Here is an 18234-nt window from a genome sequence, read left to right on the forward strand (position 1 = left end):
TGGACTTCAGTAAGGCCTTTGACACAGTCTCACCATAATATCCTCATAGACTAACTGTTGATGTAAGGGCTGGATAAACATACAGTGAGGTGGATCAAAAGCTGGCTGAATGGCAAGGCCCAGAGGGTGGTGATCAGTAGAATGAAATTTAGTTGAAGGCCAGTAGCTAGCAGTGTATCCCAGGGCTCAATGTTGGGTCCAATTCTGTTTAACATATTCATTATTGATCTGGTGATTGGGCAGAGTGCACCCTCAACAAGTTTGCTGATGACACAAAACTGAACGCAGTGGCTGATATGCCAGAGGGTTGAGCTGCCATCCAGAGAGATCTCAACAGGCTGGAGAAATGGGCTGACAGGAACCTTGTGAAGTTCAACAGGGAGAAGTACAAAGTCCTGCATCTGGGGAGGAACAGCCTCATGTGCCAATATATGCTGGGGGCCACCCAGCTGGAAAGCAGCTGGACAGAAAAGGCCCTGGGGGTCCTGGTGAACACTAAGTTAAACTTGAGTCAACAATGTGCCCTTGCTGCAAAGGCAGCAAATGGCATCCCAGGCCGCATTCAACAATGTATTGCTAGCAGGTTGAGAGAGCTGATCCTTCCTCTCGAACTCAGCACTGGTGAGGTCACACCTGGAGTCTTGTGTCCAGTTCTGGGCTCCCCAGTGCAAGAGAGACATGACATACTAGAGAGAGTCCAATGAAAGGCCACAAAAATGATGAAGGGACTAGAACCTCTCTCCATATAATAGTTAAAAAATAATCCATGTTTTCATATCAATACCTCCTCCACATAGTCATGGCCCACTGGCTGGACATCACTTTGCAAGGCAGCAAGAGTCGTAGGTGTCACTGGTTCAGCTGCTGTGTCTGGTTTTACTTCCTGTGTTTGGATTGTAGCACCAGTTGTTGCTTTAACACTTTCAGCTGATTTCATTTCTTCCAGTTTACTTCCTGTTGTCTGAAGTTTATTACCACCTACAAATCAAAAAAGTTAAATCTCTTTCATAAAATGAGAATTATACATTATGTGCAAACTGAAGAGTTTATTTGCAAGTATCAATGTTCTGGTCAAAGCATTATCAGTCTGAAAATTAGTTAAACCAAACATTTTTAAATACTATTAAAGTTTTTTTTAAAAAAGCTAAACAAAAACTTATTTAAACACCTAGTTTTTTATTTTAGTAAGAAATCTTTTGCTTTATATAGTTGTAATTTTCATCATTCATTTTCATGCTTTTTCAAGAGATAGGACTGAATGGGAACAACTCAGCAAATATATTTTAAATTTTTTTGTCATCAGATTTGTTTTCTTTTTGCAAATGGATCCAAGAAAGTACAAACATTAAAAGGTTTTGAGGTAACTAACAAAGACAGCATACTTTCAGTGTTGCAACTGGATAGGTCTTTCCTTTGAGAGCAAGTTAGCTTACTGTTGAACAACTGCTTTCTGTCTCTAAACATTTATTATGCTTATTTCAAAAGTTTCCACTGTTAAATTTCCAGTGTTACAACAATGTTTCAGTTTCCCAGTTACCAACTGCCAACCTACTGCAGGCTGTCTTAATAGGCCAGGCTGTGAACTGAAATTAGAAGCAACTGGACTATAATCTGCAATACTCCAGCAGCTACTACATAAGAAACCAAAGGTGGGAGGCTTTTTCTGATGGTGGGAGAAGCCTCCAGGAGAGGTCAGGTGAAGACAAAAGGGCAGAAAACAGTATAAGCTGTGAAGCAAAATTTTTATACACATTCTTATTTTCCCCATTAGTAATAATTCCCATAAACACAACAGAATTACTCATGCAGAAGTTAATTAAATATATTTGTACTTGTTGCACTAAAATATTTTTAAAAATATAGAATAGGTTAGGTTTAAAATAAAGACTGACTTCTGTACTTGCCAACAAAGTTTATTTTTGGTGGAGATATTTTCTTTACAGCTATATTAGCAGCGGTTGAAGATGTTTTGTTGTTGGACACAGTGTTAAGTAGTGCATTTGCCGTGGGAGTAAGAATTTTCACTGTAGAGGATGCAACAGAGGAGTTCACAGTACTGCTGCTAGTTGCTATATTTGAAGCAGAAGCAGTTGGTTTAGAAGCAGATGTGGATGTTGAGGTTGCAGCTTGGGTAACCACATTTGGTTCAGTTGAAGGAATAGGTTTGCCAAGTTTTGTGTGCAACTTTACTACCTATAAAAATAACAAGAAATTAATAATATTATCTCCCTGGGGTAGCTATAAAAATTGAACTTGTTATAGACTATTGAAACTTTAACAGAAACAGCAATATCACCAGTGATATTGATATTTTTAATTTATTTTAAAGTTATTGCCTCTTTACTAAAAGCAATCTCAGAAGGAAAAAAAAGGGACATGCAAAAGTTCTTATCATCCGTAAAGAGGAAATAGTTAATAGTTATCTCAGGTTGCTTATTTCCCCTAGAAATTCAGACATTTACTTCAAAAGCTGTGTAGATGAGAACAGAAAGTCAATAAACTCACAAGCCAGTAAAACTCAAAAAACAGTTTGAGCAAAATGTTTCCAACGTGACTGTTTTGTTGCCTGGTTGCTTTTTATTCTCCCTCCAAAAATTGTAGTACGTTTAACTATTTTAGTTCCAAATAATATTTGTAAATAAGTTATTTAATTCAGATTCAACACTGTCTCTTTTCATCAGTACATTTTAAGAATATTTATACTGACTTTCCAGGTTACCTAGTAAAACGGAAGATATTCCTTAGACAAAGGCTTTCTTTTCTTTTTGTTAAAGCACATCTGCAGAAAGAGTTAAGGAGGCTGCAAAAGGCATATTTCAGAGCTCTTTATCTCCATGAAAGTTAAGAGGTATGTGCTTATTCTTAGAAGTAATAAGCAGAGGCCTTTTTACAACACACTTGAGATAAAATAATACTTCTTTTTGGTAACAGCTAACCATCACCTGAAAAAGCAATACATGTAGTCCATAAGAACAAAACATGCAGAATGAAAACTGGAGACTGGTTTTGAAAGTAGCAGTAAAAAAATACAAATCTGCTAGATATGTCTTTAATGCAAATACATGTACACAATCAGGTCCTGCACTTGGGTCACAACAACCCCCTGCAGCGCTACAGGCTTGGGGAAGAGCAGGTGGAAAGATGCCCGGTAGAATGGGACCAAGGAGTGTTGGCCAACAGCCAGCTGAACATGAGCCAGCATGTGCCCAGGTGATAAAGAAGGCCAATGACATCCTGGCCTGTAACAGAAATAGTGGAGTCAGCAGGACTAGGGAAGTGACTGTCCTGCTCTACTTGGCACTGGTGAGGCCACACCTCAAATCCTGTGTTCAGTTTTGGGCCCCTCAAAATCAGACAGATGTTGAGGTGGTAGAGTGCATCCAAATAAGGGCAACAAAGCTGGTAAAAGGTCTAGAGCACAAGTCCTATGAGGAGCGGCTGAGGGAGTGGGGGCTGTTTAGCCTGAAGAAAAGGAGGCTCAGGTGAGACCTTATCACTCTCTACAACTACCTGAAAGGAGGCTGTAGCCAGGTGAATGTTGGTCTCTTCTCTCATGTAGCAAGAGCTAGGACATGAAGAAATGGCCTCAAGTTGCACTAGGGGAGGTTTAGATCGGATATTAGGAAAAATTTCTTCACTGAAAGGATTGTCAAGCATTGGAAGAGGCTACCCAGGGAAGTAGCTGAGTCACCATCCCTGGAGGGATTTAAAAGTAATGAAAGACATGTAGATGTGGTGCTTAGGGACACGGTTTAGTGGTGGACTCGGCGGTGTTAGTTTAACAGTTGGAGTCGATGATCTTAGAGGGCTTCTACACCCTAAATAATTCTATGATATGCACACAAGTGTATACATACACTTCTTAGCTTTTTATTCTTATTTTAAGCATGTTCCTCATCAGAATACAGACATATTAATGTCACGTAATATTACAAATTTAAGTTCAAGCAACTCTTCCAGATTACTTTTTTCCCACTAGAATGCACAAGATTCTTCAGTGTACCAAAGAAAGAGTCCTTTATGATTTCATTTTTACACTGATGACAACCTAACTTAGCATTAGTTAGCAACTATCTATGAGGAAGAGAAAAGGACATCCAAATATACAAAGATAATATATTATCGTACTCCATATACCTATGGAGTTATTGGGCACAACCCAAAAATTTAATGACTCAACTTCATTAATGAAAGAACAAACATTAGCCAAATCTATGTAAATTATAATTTTTGTTCTTCTACTAACAAAAATAATATTTGGAAAATTATTTTAAAATTGCTATGAGATTTATTTACTTGAATAGGAATGATATTACTGATGCCACTTTGTACAGTGTTCTGAGATACAAAGGTCTATAAAAGCTGAATATTATTGCTTTGTTACTTACATTAATAATTCCATAGCTTTGAGGAAAATCTGTAATATCGGCGATGAAGAGAGACAGGGAAGACTTTGAGATGATCAAAGAATCCAATTTTATTGTGGGATACAAATGCCTATATAGTATTTTAGGAAGGCTAGTAATGTTTTACTACAATGATTGGGTTAAAAATCACATAAACTTATGCATTTTACAACATCTCTTGCTTGCAGAGATTGATGTAATTTTCTTTTTCCAGTAAATCCATCTGATTTAATCTTCTTGCAATCTTGATTTAATTCTCAAAGTTCTGTTTGCTCTTGCCAGGGCATTTTATTTATCAAATCTCTTATGCTAATAAGGTCCAAAGTACTCTCTGTTTTGTGTACCCCAATAATGTAATATCTAAACATGCATTCTACACTGCGTCATTCCATTTATTGTCGTATGACCAAATTTAGAACACAGGTCACAGGAGTTCACAGTGCAGCTCGCAGTCTTTATTCCAAAATGCTCACCTAACTGCACACAGACAATAGGGAAAGCATGCTTACCAAAACTCTTTAAACATACTCATAAAATCTACTACAGGACATATGCCTTTTATTTTGCAAGAAATACCAAAAAGTGACACATAATAATCCCATTCCTTGTCACTGATTCAGTTTACAGTGTTTCAAAGCACAGAGTGCTTCACAGTGTCAAATAAGAATGTCAAGAGAAGTCTTGAAAAGTGTTAGGGGGCACAAGCATGCTACTGCATGTCCTCATTGACACTTTTCCCCATTTTACTCTATACTTTCTTCCTACAATTTACATACCTTTCCCAATACATCCTCTTCTCCTTGATGCTGTGGCAATGTTTTCCCCCTTTCTCCCAACAAGGCCCTTCTAATAGTGAGCTTAATTTTGAAACAAAAAGCAGAACTGTCTTTAAACAAAATTCTAATTATATTCTTTCTGCATATTTTCTCCTAAGATGAGAAAAATGATGGGAAGAAATATATGACTGACTTGTATAATGTAGACAAGAGAAAGTTCTTACTTTCTGATGTTTGGCTCCACGGATATGGGCAGCGTAAGCATCTGCTCCTGTACAGGACACATCACAAAGCTCACAGCGCAACTGATTCTGAGTTCCACGAGCAGAAGTACTGTTGTTATTGGTGTTCTGGGAAGCTTTTAATGCTGCTTCTTTCTTTTTGTGTTTCTGGCCTTCTAAGTGTTCTTTATAAGTCTATTTAAATAAAAAATACACACAGCTGGTTTTGTACTGTTTGTTCATCATTCATGTGTATACATGTAATATAGAGCATAGCATAAAACACATGCTTTGTATGAAAAATACTTCCTACACTGAACATGGCTTCCCTATGACATGTTTTAAGGCATAAGCAGGCCACTTCCAAAACCAAGATATTTTCTTCACCACCAGGATTCCACTCTTAGGTAATACAATATGGTCTTTACTCCTCTACCTTCTCACTTCCTCAGTCAAGTACTGGTCAACATATATTACCATTGAAAGCCTGATAAGATCAGAAAACTGTCTCACTGCATTTTCCTACATTGCATTGAATTATTCTTGATTTTGAATTTTCCTCAAACTGCAAGACCACGGTTATTAAATGTATCCAGATAACTAAAAAAGTAAATTCAAAAAAAGGTAGCGCATAAATAAAGCTACGCTGAAAATAAAATACAGAAGTTGCTATTTGTTCCTATACTAACACTGGCAATCTATGGAGCAGACAGGGTGGAAAATAATGACAAATTTATCTAAAGAGTAAGAACTGTTTTGCCAAACACACACAAAAACATTTCATTAATTGATATCTACTTTTTATGCACTTGTATTCCCTTTGAAACTAAACTGGGATGCTGGAATAAAATTAATACATTTTCAGGATTACCATTGTGTTCGTTTAACACAATATGGCTTTTAGTGGGGGCAGAAGAACCCACAGAGGCTGCTTCTGAGAGAGAAGCTCCTCAAAACTTCAATGTCCAGCAGACCAAATCCCTGCAGACTCTGACAATGGACATATTGGCTGGCCCAATTAGAGAAGTTAGTAACGCCTCTGTGATGACATATTTAAGAACAAAAAAACATGTGCAAGCTCTCTTTCTTCCTCCCCTCAGAGGGGTGGTGAGGGGGCCTCCGGGCCCCTTTCCGGCGCGGCTGGGGCTCTTTTTGGCACGGCCGCTGAGTCCATGCTGCTGGGGGACTATCCTGCGGCCGCGAGCAGCCATGGGGCCAAGACCATGTGGCCAGTGCCCGGAGCGCTCATGTGGCCGAGGGCGGCCACCGCCACCCCAGCACCAGAAGCAGCCGCATGGCCAGGATCGGTGCAGCTGGGACGGTGCCACGCGGCCGCTGCCATCTCAGCATGGCTCGCAATGAACTTTACTTGCTTAGCCACTTTTAGCCAGCCATGCTGCGAACAGGAGGGCAGAAGCAGCGGCAGCAGTTTTTCCTTTTTGGTGCCCCGCATGAGGAGAGGCGCTGACTGGAACCAGCAGCCGGAGCGGCTCATGCGGTGCCAGCGGGGACCACATGACCAACAGTGAGAGGCATGGCAAGCAATTCTCCGATGCAGAGCCTGGACAGGTTCAACCTTTCAGCGCTGTGGAACTCTATAAAAACTTTTCAATTGATAGAACTTGAGAACAAATGAACCTACGGACACCAATTTTCTCCCAAGTCAGAGAAAAGGAAAAGGCATGAGGAGAACAATATGGCGACACTAAGGTTGGTGAAAAATGAGGGAGGAGGAGGAGGTGCTCTGGGCATTGGAGCTGAGATTCTTCTGCAAGCCATGGTGAGGACTATAATACAACAAACTGGGGTTTTTTCCCTGTAATTCATGAAGTGCATGGGGGGGATGTAGAAGTCTATTCGCAGCCTGTGAGAAAAGATACTCACGCTGGAGCGTGTGGATGCTGAAAAGCTGTAATTTAGTGACAAACTTGAACAGAGAGAGAAGACCCTTGCTTCCAGGAATAGAGGAAGAGGACTCTTGCTTCCAAACTAGAACAGCTCATCCTTAAAAGACTATACCCCATGAACTAAACGACCCATGCAAACAGTTGTGGGAAGACTGTTTGCCCATGGGAAGGACTCACGTTGCAGCAGGTTGGGCAGGACTGCTACTCGTGAAAATTAGAACCATGTTGGAGAAGTTCACAGAGAACTGTCTCCTGTGGGAAGGACCCCATGGCACAGCAGAAGAGACTCCTCTCCCTAGGCGAACTGAAGAAAGATTTTTAGAAGTGACAAACTGACTAAAGGCCCCATGTTTTGTCTCCCTGCACTGTCCGTGGGGAGGAAAGAAGAGGGGGGGTGAAAGGTGTTCTAAAGGTTTATTTTAGTTCTCATTATCCTCTTTTACTTCTGTTAATAAATTTTTCTTTATACCTTTTAAGTTTTGAGCCTGTTTTGCCCTTAGAATGTTTTCTCCTAATTCTTATCTCACCCCATGAGCCTTTTAGTTTTTCTTTCCCCCTCCTCTGCTCAACTATAGCAGAGGAGAATGAGTGAATGGTTTTCATGGGTGCCTGGCTTCTAGCCAGTGTCAAACCCTGACAACCATTCCCAAAGTTTTGAAAAAAGTATTTTCTAAGAAGTTTGCTATGTTAAAAAGAAAATAAAATTCAAAGTTTAGAATACTTCTGGAGTCCAAAGCACAGCTGAAACGTCTCTGTCCAAGCTAAGGGGATGCATCTTTTTGTCTTCTCATATGGCCTCTTTCTGTCATAGCATACATTTTCATTTAATTATTCCTTTAGTATAAGTATAGAATCATGTCTTTAAAAATTAACAAATATTCTTAAAGGGGCCACTTTTTTAGCTAAAAAAAATTATGACTAAAGCATATAGCAGGGTATTACATAATACAGGTACCTGTGGTCCAGCACAGCTGATCTTGCAAACATCACAGTAGTGGATCTGGGGTGGTTTGGGAGGTTGCTTTGGTTTCAGTTGCTTATTTTGGAATGGTACCTTTTTAGTAAAGGTGGTCCCTGTCCAAGCAGCTGTTGCAGCGGCAGCAGCTGCTGCCACTGCCTGTTTCTGCTGCTGCTGCTGCTGGTAATAGGATGATGCAGCTGAATATACTGCAGCTTCATAGCCAGAATAAGAGGTACCTCAAAGATTAAAATAAAATAAATGTTACATCACTGTACATCATGTATCAATTACATAATACACTAATTCCAAGCATATTGCATAATAGAGTAGGCTATAAAAGATTTACTGAGATCTTGTCAGGCAGTCTGAATTTTTCTTGATGTTTCACAGTACACAAATACATAGCATACCATTTGTATCAGGAGTATATTTGATTTTAGACAAAACTTTGCAGACACGCTGTTCTGTTAAATATATCAAAACATCCCTAATGAATATGTGAAATTTCCTGGTACATCTGGTAAGACTGAGTATGATGCAACAAGAATTTTAATAAAAGATTTATCAAAGGTCACTTGAAATAAACAGTCTTCCAGAGCCAGATTTACTATTCAAGCTCCAAACAGAAAAGGACAGATATTATGTAGACTAAGGAAAAAAAAAAAAAAGAAGATAAAAGAATGCAATAGCATTAGCCATTCTATTTCAAATGGGTTGCAGCAGACCCTGTCTAGACACTCCTTGATTTCTAGTATCAAACTTTAGTAAATCAAGGAAATTGGGCTTTCATAACTTTTGAGCCAGTTTTCCCATAAACTTTATATATCTACTCGTTCAACTATTTTAAACCTCTAATCAAGCTCTGTTTCGATGAAGTTTTACAATCCCTTTTTAAACTGAAAACAAACCAAAACAAATAGTTCAAGGTAGCTATAATATGTCAGTTGATTACCGTCTGGCCATAAAATTAACATCTTCTCACCTTTAACTACTTTTTGGATTTCTAGTGTTTGAAGGAAAGTCTTTCTTTGTAGCACCCATTCTCCTCCCATCTTGGGCCGAGACAACCCAAACTTAAAAGTTTTATATTTGACTGCTCCTCCTTGTTTCTGTAATTGCTGCTTGATGGCAGCATGCTCCAAATTTCCCTGGATTATATTTGTGTTTCCTTATTTTTTCTACTATCCCTCATCTTTTCTCTCCAAACTTTACAGTAAATCACAAAACACTTGTGCACGTAGTAATGCCAACACTTTGTATATTCTCACATGTAACAAAATAGGCACATACAAGCATCAAACCCCTTTTAAAGATACATAAAAATATTTTGCCATTATTATGATTTAACTGGTTGATATTTCTCAGTAGACTATGAAGTAATTGAACATAAACTGCTAAAATGATGAGTATTTAAATCCTCTCCTGTAATAAATGCAAAGATCCCAGCAATATAATATGCAAAATTCTTACCAGAGTAAGTAACCGCTGTTGTACTGTATGTTGCACTTTGAGTATAGGATGGAACAACAGTAGCTGCAGCTGCTACCGGCTGCACAGTAGAGGATACTGGATATATAGAAAATGTAGTTGTTGCTGGACTTGGGGTTGCAGGTTTTATAGCTGTCACTTGTCGTGTTTGCTGGGCTTGGGTATACTGAGTTGCCCCTTGGCTATATCCTGCTTTTGGAGCTAATTAGGATAGAAAATAGAAGTGTACAAACATTGATATGCTTTAGTTTAATGAAATGCAAACCATATTAAGCGATACTTAATGATATGCTAGGGAATAAACACATTAACAAGTGGGTTTTGGTTTAGTTTGGTTGGGTTTTGCCTTTTTTTGATTGGGTTTTGTTAGGTTTTTTTACAGTAATGGTTATGCTTCAGTTACCATATATCCCACAATGGTTTAATCACATCGAAGCTCACACTAGCAAGCCTCAGATTTATTTATGTATTTTTAACTGTGCTGCCATGTTTTTAAACAACCTTCTCCTACAATGGTTTTACTAGAGTACACACTAAACCAAAGTACATCTAAACTTTGCTATTATGTCTAATTATAGTAAAAAAAAGTAAATAGGATTTATGTTTTGTAGCATTTATGATACCAATAATTAAAGAACTATATACATTAACTAAAGAATTTTTTTAAAAAGTCTTTCTAACCAAGTTAGCATCTGAAACCAACACTGACTTTTTCAACCTACTTCAGCAAAAGTTTTTGCCTAGAAGTATGTTTTGGGTGTATTAATAACAATCCAAACCTCAAAGATAGTTACTTATGGCAATGTCACAATAATGTTCAAGTTCTAGGTGCATCAAGTTTTTTCTACACATTGACAGGGATTACATGTCAAAACAATAAATAAATCTGATAATATGAAATATTCAAAGATATATTTTAAGCTATTAAAATAGCATACAGACTGTATATGATGACAGGAGTTTGAATCATGCCACCTACCTGTCTGGTAGTATGACTCAGCCACTGAAGGTTGAGGCTGTGCAGCAGCAGCCACAGCCGCAGCAGTTGCTGTTGGTTGTTGATAATATTGTTTGTTGTCATAAGCTACAGCTGAGGCAGTAGATCGAACATAAGAATAGGAATCCTAAAAATTCAAAAGAGAAAACCCATCAAATTTCTCCTTAACTATATATCTGGAATAAAAAAAAATTAGCAGTGTCAAAGATTTTTCTTCTATTCTACTTAAGTAGATTTTAAAAAATATTTACAGATACATTATATACCAATATATGCATTAAAGAAATTAAATTTATGTTTACAGATACTTCAAGCCTGAAGACAACCCTGAATGGTCTTTTTCAGACATAATATAGAAATTAATCTCATGCTATTAAATTACTTTTCCCCTTCCAAATTATTTTTGTTACCAAAAAGCAACTCAATGCACACTAGTTTTTCATAATGACTATATCAGACTGCATTCCTGTAAAATACAAAAGAAAAAAACCACCACAGATCTCCACAAACCACAATATATTCACAAATTTAAAAACATGGAACAATGGCTTGGCCCTCCCTAAGACAGGAAGAGCCACCAGAAAAAAAAAATCAATAGCAAGGAGGTCCTATAATTTTCCCTTCAAGCAGGTAGAAGGCAGTAGCTCAAAGAAAAGGGGTGAATGGAGGCAAGTCCTCACTCGGGGCAGCAGGTGAATCCCCTCCTTGCCCACCTCACCCTCCTAGGTGCCTCTGTACAATAGGTACGAAGATGTAGAAGGCCAGTCAAAGGATGATGAGGATGGAGGTCCATCTACGCCAGAGGTATTGCCAGAATCAGAAAGGCCTACCCCCTGTATAACAACCACCTCCACGAGGAAAAGACAGGTTGCAGCTGTAGGCAGTTGCCTTCTAAGGTGAACAGAGGGTACAATATGCTGGATGGATCCTCCTCTTAGGGAAGTGTGCTGCCTCCCTGGGGCTTGGGTTAAAGACATGACTGGGAAAGTTCTCTAGCCTGGTACAGCCCTCAGACTACTACCCATTATTGGTCTTCCACATGGGTGGTGATGAAATCACAATACGTAATCCAAGGGCGATCAAAAGAGACTTCAGGGCCTTGGGATAGCAGGTAAGGGATATGGAGCACAGGTTATTTTCTCCTCTATCCTCCCAGTTGTGGGCAGAGACATTGGAAGAAACAGATGAGCCCAGTCTAATACATGGCTCCGTGGCTGGTGTCACTGCCACAATTTCACGTGTTTGTATAATGGGATGGCCTACATGACACCAGGCATGCTGGAATCAGATGGGATTCCCCTTTCTCAAAAGGGGAAGAGGGTCTTTGCTCAGGAGCTAGTAGTGCTCATTGATATAGAGCTTTAAACCAGACATGATGGGGAAGGGGGATAATATCAGGCTTGTCCTTGACAAGCTGTGGGACAACACATAAAGATTAGAGGGATGGAGTGGTAGTGAGGGCCTTCAGCCACTGACTCTTAGATGTGCTAGCCACACTGAAGCACACTTGAAGACTTACAGAGATGAGCCAGGGGCTCCTGAGGTAATAGAAGTCACCAGGAAAACACCTCAAAGGAGGGGTATTCCTATAAAAAAGGTGATATGCTGACAGCCCAGCTGAGATGCCTTTACACCAATGCACACAGCATGGGCAACAAACAGGAGTTGGAAGTCTCCATGCTGCTACAAAGCTACAGCCTTGTTGCCATTACTGAAACTTGGTGGGACAAATGCCATGACTGGAGTGTGGCTATCGATGGCTACAGACTGTTCAGAAAGGACAGAGAAAAAAAGAGGGGTGGAAAGGTTTCCTCCTTTGTCAAGAAATGGATAGCTTATGAAGAGCTGTCTCTCAAGAACAGCCATGAGAAGGTTGAAAGCTTATAAGTGAGAAATAGAGACAGAGCTGAAAAAGGGAACCCTGTGGTTGGTATTTACTACAGGCTGCTCAATCAGGAGAAGCCTATTGACAAAGCCTTCTTGCTCCAGCTACAGGAGACATCGCAATTGCAGATTCTTGTCCTGCTGGGGGGTTTCAACCACCCCAACATCTGCTGGGAAAGTAGCAGAGTGAGCTGTAGGCAATCCAGGAGACTCCTGAAATGCATGGAGGATAACTTCTTAAGCCAGGTAATAGACAGCACTACCAGAGGAGATGCGATACTGGACCCGATGGTCACCAATGTAAGTGAGCTAATGAGGGTCATCAAGACTGGAGGCAGCCTGGGCTGCAGTGATCATGCACTCATAGAGTTTGCAGTCCTGAGGAATATGGGTCAGGCTGAGTCAAGACCCAGAATTTTAGGAAAATAAGCTTCCAGTTGTTCAAGGAGTTAGTCAGTAGGATCCCCCTGAGAAACTGGCCTCAGGGCCAAGGAGCAGAACAGAGCTGGCAGATCTTTAAGGAAGTCTTCCATTGAGCAAAGAGAGCTTGCCATCCCCTGGCACAAGTCAGGCAAAGAAGGCAAGAGACCAGCATGACTGAGTCAAACTAAAGGGTAAGAGGGAAATGCACAGGCAGTGGAATCAATAACAGGTGACCTGGAAAGCATATAGGGACACCAGTTGTGTCAGGATGATGTGTGGAAGACCAAGGTGCAGCAGGAGCTGAACTTGACAAAGGAGGCAAAGAACAACAGGAAGGACTTCTACAGGTATGTCAGCCAGAAAAGGAAGGTCAAAGATGATGTACCACTCCTGATAAGCAAGACTGGCAAACTCTCAATAATAATGAGGAAAAGGCTGAGGTACTAAACAGCTTTTTTTACTCAGTCTTCAATGGCAACCTCTCTTCCCACATTTCTCGAGTGGATAGACTGCAAGACAGACTGGGAGAGCAAAGTCCCTCCCACTGTAAGAGAAAATCAGGTTCATGACCACCAAGCCATTCTCCATCATATTTGAAAAGTCATGGCAGTCATGTGAAGTCCCAGGTGACTGGAAAAAGGGAAACATTGCACCCATCTTAAAAAAGGGTAGAAAGGAAGACCCTGGGAATTACTGCCCTGTCAGCATCACATCTGTGCCTGAGAAGATCCTGGAACAGATGCTCCTAGAAGCTCTGCTAAGGCACATGGAGGACAGGGAGGTGATTCAGGACAATCAGCATGGCTTCACCAAGGGCAAGTCTGACCAACCTAGTGGCCATCTACGATGGAGTGACTCCATCAGTGGACAAGGGAAGGGCTACAGATGTCCTTTATTTAGACTTCTGTAAAGCCTTTGACACGGTCCCCCACAACATCCTTCTCTCTCAGTTGGAGAGAAGATTCGATGAGTGGGCTGTTCAGTAGATAAGCAATTGCTTGGATGGTTGCATCCAGAGTGTATCTGTCAACAGCTCAGTGTCCCAATGGACATTGGTGACAAGTGGTGTCACTCAGAGGTTCGTATTGGGACCAAGTGCTATTCAATGTCTTCATCAGTCATATAGAGGAAAGGATTGAGTGCACCTTCAGCAAGTTTGCAGATGACACCAAGCTGAGCAGTACAGTTGACACTCCTGAAGGATGAGATGCCATCCAGAGCGACCTGGACAAGCCCAAGATGTGGCCCATGGGAAACTCATGAGGTTCAACAAGACTAAGTGCAAGGTGCTGCACCTGGGTCTGGGCAATCTCTTGTATCAATACAGGGTAGGGAATGAAGAAATTGAGAGCAGCCCTGCCAAGGACTTGGGGGTGCTGGTGAATGAAATAATAGAATCATTACGGTTAGAAAAGACCTCTAAGATCACCAGGTCCAACAGTTAACCGAGCACTACCACCATGTTCACTACTAAACCATATCCACACATTTTTTTTAACATTTCCAGGAATGGTGACTCCACCACTTCCCTGGGCAGCCTGTTCCAATGCTTTAGAACCGCTCCCATAAAGAAATTTTTCCTAATATCCAAACCAAATTTCCCCTGGTGCAACTTGAGGCCATTTCCTTTTGTACTGTCACTTGTTATTTGTGAAATGAGACTGAGACCCACCTCACTACAACCTCTTTTCAGAGAAGTAAGATCTCCCCTCAGATTCTTCTTCTCCAGGCTACACAACCCTAGCTCCCTCAGCCACTCCTCAGAAGACTTATGTTCCAGATCCTTCACCATTTTCACTGACCTTCTTTGGACACACTCTGGTGCCTCAATGTTTTTTTGTAGTATTTTTCTTTAATTTAGGGGACTATTATCTATCTGAATGCATCTAATAACTGACTAGTTTAACAACCTTGTAATTATGTGTAAACATGCTACTGGAAAAACTACATTTTGATTCATTACCATATGTAACAAAGTGCAAAGCCCTACAAAGGAATTAATAACATACAGCAACAGTATAGTAGCTTTAAACAAATAAAAATGCAAATTAGAGTCTAGATAATGTAGCAAAAAAAGTTGCTAAAAATACAAATAAAGCTCACATTTCTAATAGGAAACTACCTGGCCATGTAAAACTGCTCATCTTTCTGCATCTAAGCTGTCTGATTGAAACCAATGGGTTAGGGTTACTGATGTGTATATACCCTTACATTGTGTCAATCTAGACAGACAGAAAAGACTGCAACTTCTCACTCTTTGGAGTAAACACTTATCTTAAATAAGTCCCAAGATAACCACTACATACTGAAATCTTCCAACTGCAAAACTGATGCAGCACTGATTTGTACTTCTAAGTTTCTTTATTTCTGAAGAGTAATACCTGTCACTGACAGGATGCTATTTCATAAGACATTTAAGCCAGTGTAAGAATGGGAAGTTGTCTGAGGTACCATCACATCTCACCCTACATGATCCCACATTCATCTCTCGCATTGGCACAACTGTGCAGAACCAAGGAAATTCTGCAGAAGTCTGTCAATCCCATGGAAAGATGCTGTTCCATTTTAAATTGGTTAACCTTCTGTGGAATCCTTATCCTGAACTGACCCACCCAAATGCTGACAACTGCAAAGAAGTGTCATTAAAGGTCAGAGCGAGATGAAAACACAACAGTTTCCTTTTGTAAAAGCCTGTAGCCACACAAAGGTAGGCAGTAGTCTCACAAAGAGTACCCAAAATCTACTCAAAAGACAGTTCCTCTCCTAGAGTAATCTTCTATCCTCTTACATTTGGTGCTAGAGCTCCTGTGGCAACCAGGAATTTGACAAGGGAACTACTTCTATATCCCACTGAAAATTTTTATTGGAACAGTTTTTTCATCTAAATCAGTTTCATGACCCATTTAACTGCATGCCACTTGGACAGTTAGGCTAGCCAAGACAAGTATTTCAGCAGTAGTTCACAAAATAATCTGGAGATAAATGTCAATACATTGTTTATTGTGTGAATGTCTAAATCTTATCAGTATTACTGCTGATAATCCTCTATACGCACCATACAGGACAGCAGTCACTTCACATTCTATCACAGTTTTAGCTGTGAGCCATGGAAGAAAAAATATAAATATCACCACATTCTCTTATCCAAACAGGCCTCCTCCTTTTAACATATCATTTAAAAATTACACTTTTTTTTTTTTTAAACACACCTGGTAATTCTGCGTAGTGACAGGAGGTGGTGGTGGTGGAGCTTCTTGTTGCCTCTGTGTATAACCATAATCTGTAGCTGTGTGCGCTGTAGGATAGCCTCCATAAGCAGCAGCTGTTGCAGCAGCTGCAACAGCTACTGGAGCAGGCCTGGCTACTGCAACTGTAGCTGCTGCTGGAGCATAGGCTGCAGTGACAGTGTGTGCAGCAACTGGTGCCTGGTGGACAGTGTAGCTGGCAACTGTAGTTGGATGGGAATAAGCTACGCCCGAAGCTGGCTGCTGGCTACATTGGAAAAAGACAGTAAGTAAGTAATTAGATTAATCCAACATACTCATCTAATGCCTAAACATTTCAAACTCCCAGATTTGATTCATACTTGTCTGTTCTACAAACAGACCTGGAACAGCTATCATACACTGAAATTACTTTTATTACCTCTTATCCACCCCATTAAAAAGGCTGTATTGTTTTGAAGTTTCCGTGAATGGAAATATATCATGCAGGCAATGACTTTCTTCTTAGCAAGGAGTGGTGGTAGCTGTGCTCCACTGCTTGAAAATAACCCAAGCCTTTCATTCAAAATAATACAGAAGTCTTACACAGTTATCTTTTCATGACCAATAAGTTTTCAAGTGTTTTAGTGGTTCTTCAATAAAACTGATATACCTGACAAATTAAGAAAAATACTGCTTTTCTGTGAGAGCTCATTACTGATATGCACTTGCATGATGTTTTTCAGTAAATCATATTAAAGTAATGAGATTTTAAAGACTTCTGTGAAAAATAGCTCAGAACTCTGAAAGTTAAGGAAGAGACAGTTTAAATATTTCTGATGTGGGAGTTTTCCCACAAAAGTTGAAAATTATAAAAGCTGGCCCCACTCACTCATACAGAAGTCCACTGCCTCACAAGATGAAGCATCAAAAGAACAGGCAATCAAATCAAGCAAGACAACTGCTACCAGAGGTCTGTCAATCTTCCAGGCACATGCTGAGACTAATTTGCTTCTCTTTAATGTGCAGGTAAAACATTACTATGTAGCTATTTAATAAAAATAAATAAATATTAATAGTGGAAACAAAAAATTATGGCTTCTAAGACTTAATTATTTGAACTAAAACTAATATTGTCCTATAATGATTTATAACTTTGCATAATTATTAAAATCCTATAATAGCTATTTTTAAACAAATAAAGTGAACTGGGCAAAATATCACTATCTGGAACAATTATATGAAATAGGGGACTGAGTGATTATCATGAAATTTTTAGTATACTTCCTGTACTGATTTTCAATATTTTAGAGTCTCTATAGAGTTTCACATCTCCATAGCACTATTAAAAGATTATTCAAAAACAATTCCATGCCTATCAAGGAGGTAGTATCCTCTAATTTTTAGAAAAAAATAGATAAATGAAATCTTGTTGGAAGCAAACACTCAAACTGGAATTTCAGCATGATTATGCTCAAAACCAAAAGGAATGAGTTGCAGTATTTCTTTCCTAAAGACTGCAATATTCTCTCTGACATAGCTATCAGAAACAAAGCACCTTTTAACTATAGTTACTATTATTTTTGCAAAAGACATTTCCATAACTCCCTTTTGTTTAATAACTTTTATTTTAATGAAAACTGATTTTGTAATTTTAATTACAGCAGAACCCATTAACTTCAATATATTTTTTAAAAATTCTTACAGCAGAAACACACAGAGAAAATATTATTATTGTACTTACACACCTGGACTCCACCTTCTTCCCATCTTAGGCCCCTGTTTGCTTTAAAAACCACTTGCATTTCATCCAAATTTAATTCACTTGTGAGCTGTACTCACAATTATGTTTCATTTAATTTTCAACTTCTTAGCATAACAGTGGAAGGAAAAGACCTGACTCACTCTGGTGTAGCTCCCACCAGTGCTTGATGTATATAGACAGTTTATCTATTTTGTCAGTTTAAA

At 39.5% G+C, this 18234-nt stretch overlaps 1 protein-coding gene across 3 annotated transcripts in view; it reads right to left on the minus strand.

The window, feature by feature from the left end:
- LOC128822764 (zinc finger RNA-binding protein-like) overlaps positions 1 to 18234 on the minus strand; it is a 75523-nt gene that overhangs the window by 31696 nt on the left and 25593 nt on the right. For 2 of the 3 annotated variants that reach the window (XM_054004571.1, XM_054004573.1), the window contains exons 3-9: positions 16273 to 16555; positions 10739 to 10883; positions 9742 to 9960; positions 8266 to 8507; positions 5407 to 5598; positions 1893 to 2193; positions 785 to 978 (exon numbers count right to left, since the gene is read on the minus strand). In XM_054004571.1, the coding sequence (XP_053860546.1) occupies positions 785 to 978; positions 1893 to 2193; positions 5407 to 5598; positions 8266 to 8507; positions 9742 to 9960; positions 10739 to 10883; positions 16273 to 16555 (1576 nt within the window). The remainder of the gene's footprint in view (positions 1 to 784; positions 979 to 1892; positions 2194 to 5406; positions 5599 to 8265; positions 8508 to 9741; positions 9961 to 10738; positions 10884 to 16272; positions 16556 to 18234) is intronic. The other variant, XM_054004572.1, reaches the window with a different exon arrangement.

This window comes from Vidua macroura (genome assembly GCF_024509145.1).
Source record: "Vidua macroura isolate BioBank_ID:100142 chromosome W unlocalized genomic scaffold, ASM2450914v1 whyW_random_scaffold_74, whole genome shotgun sequence".
NCBI lineage: Eukaryota > Metazoa > Chordata > Aves > Passeriformes > Viduidae > Vidua > Vidua macroura.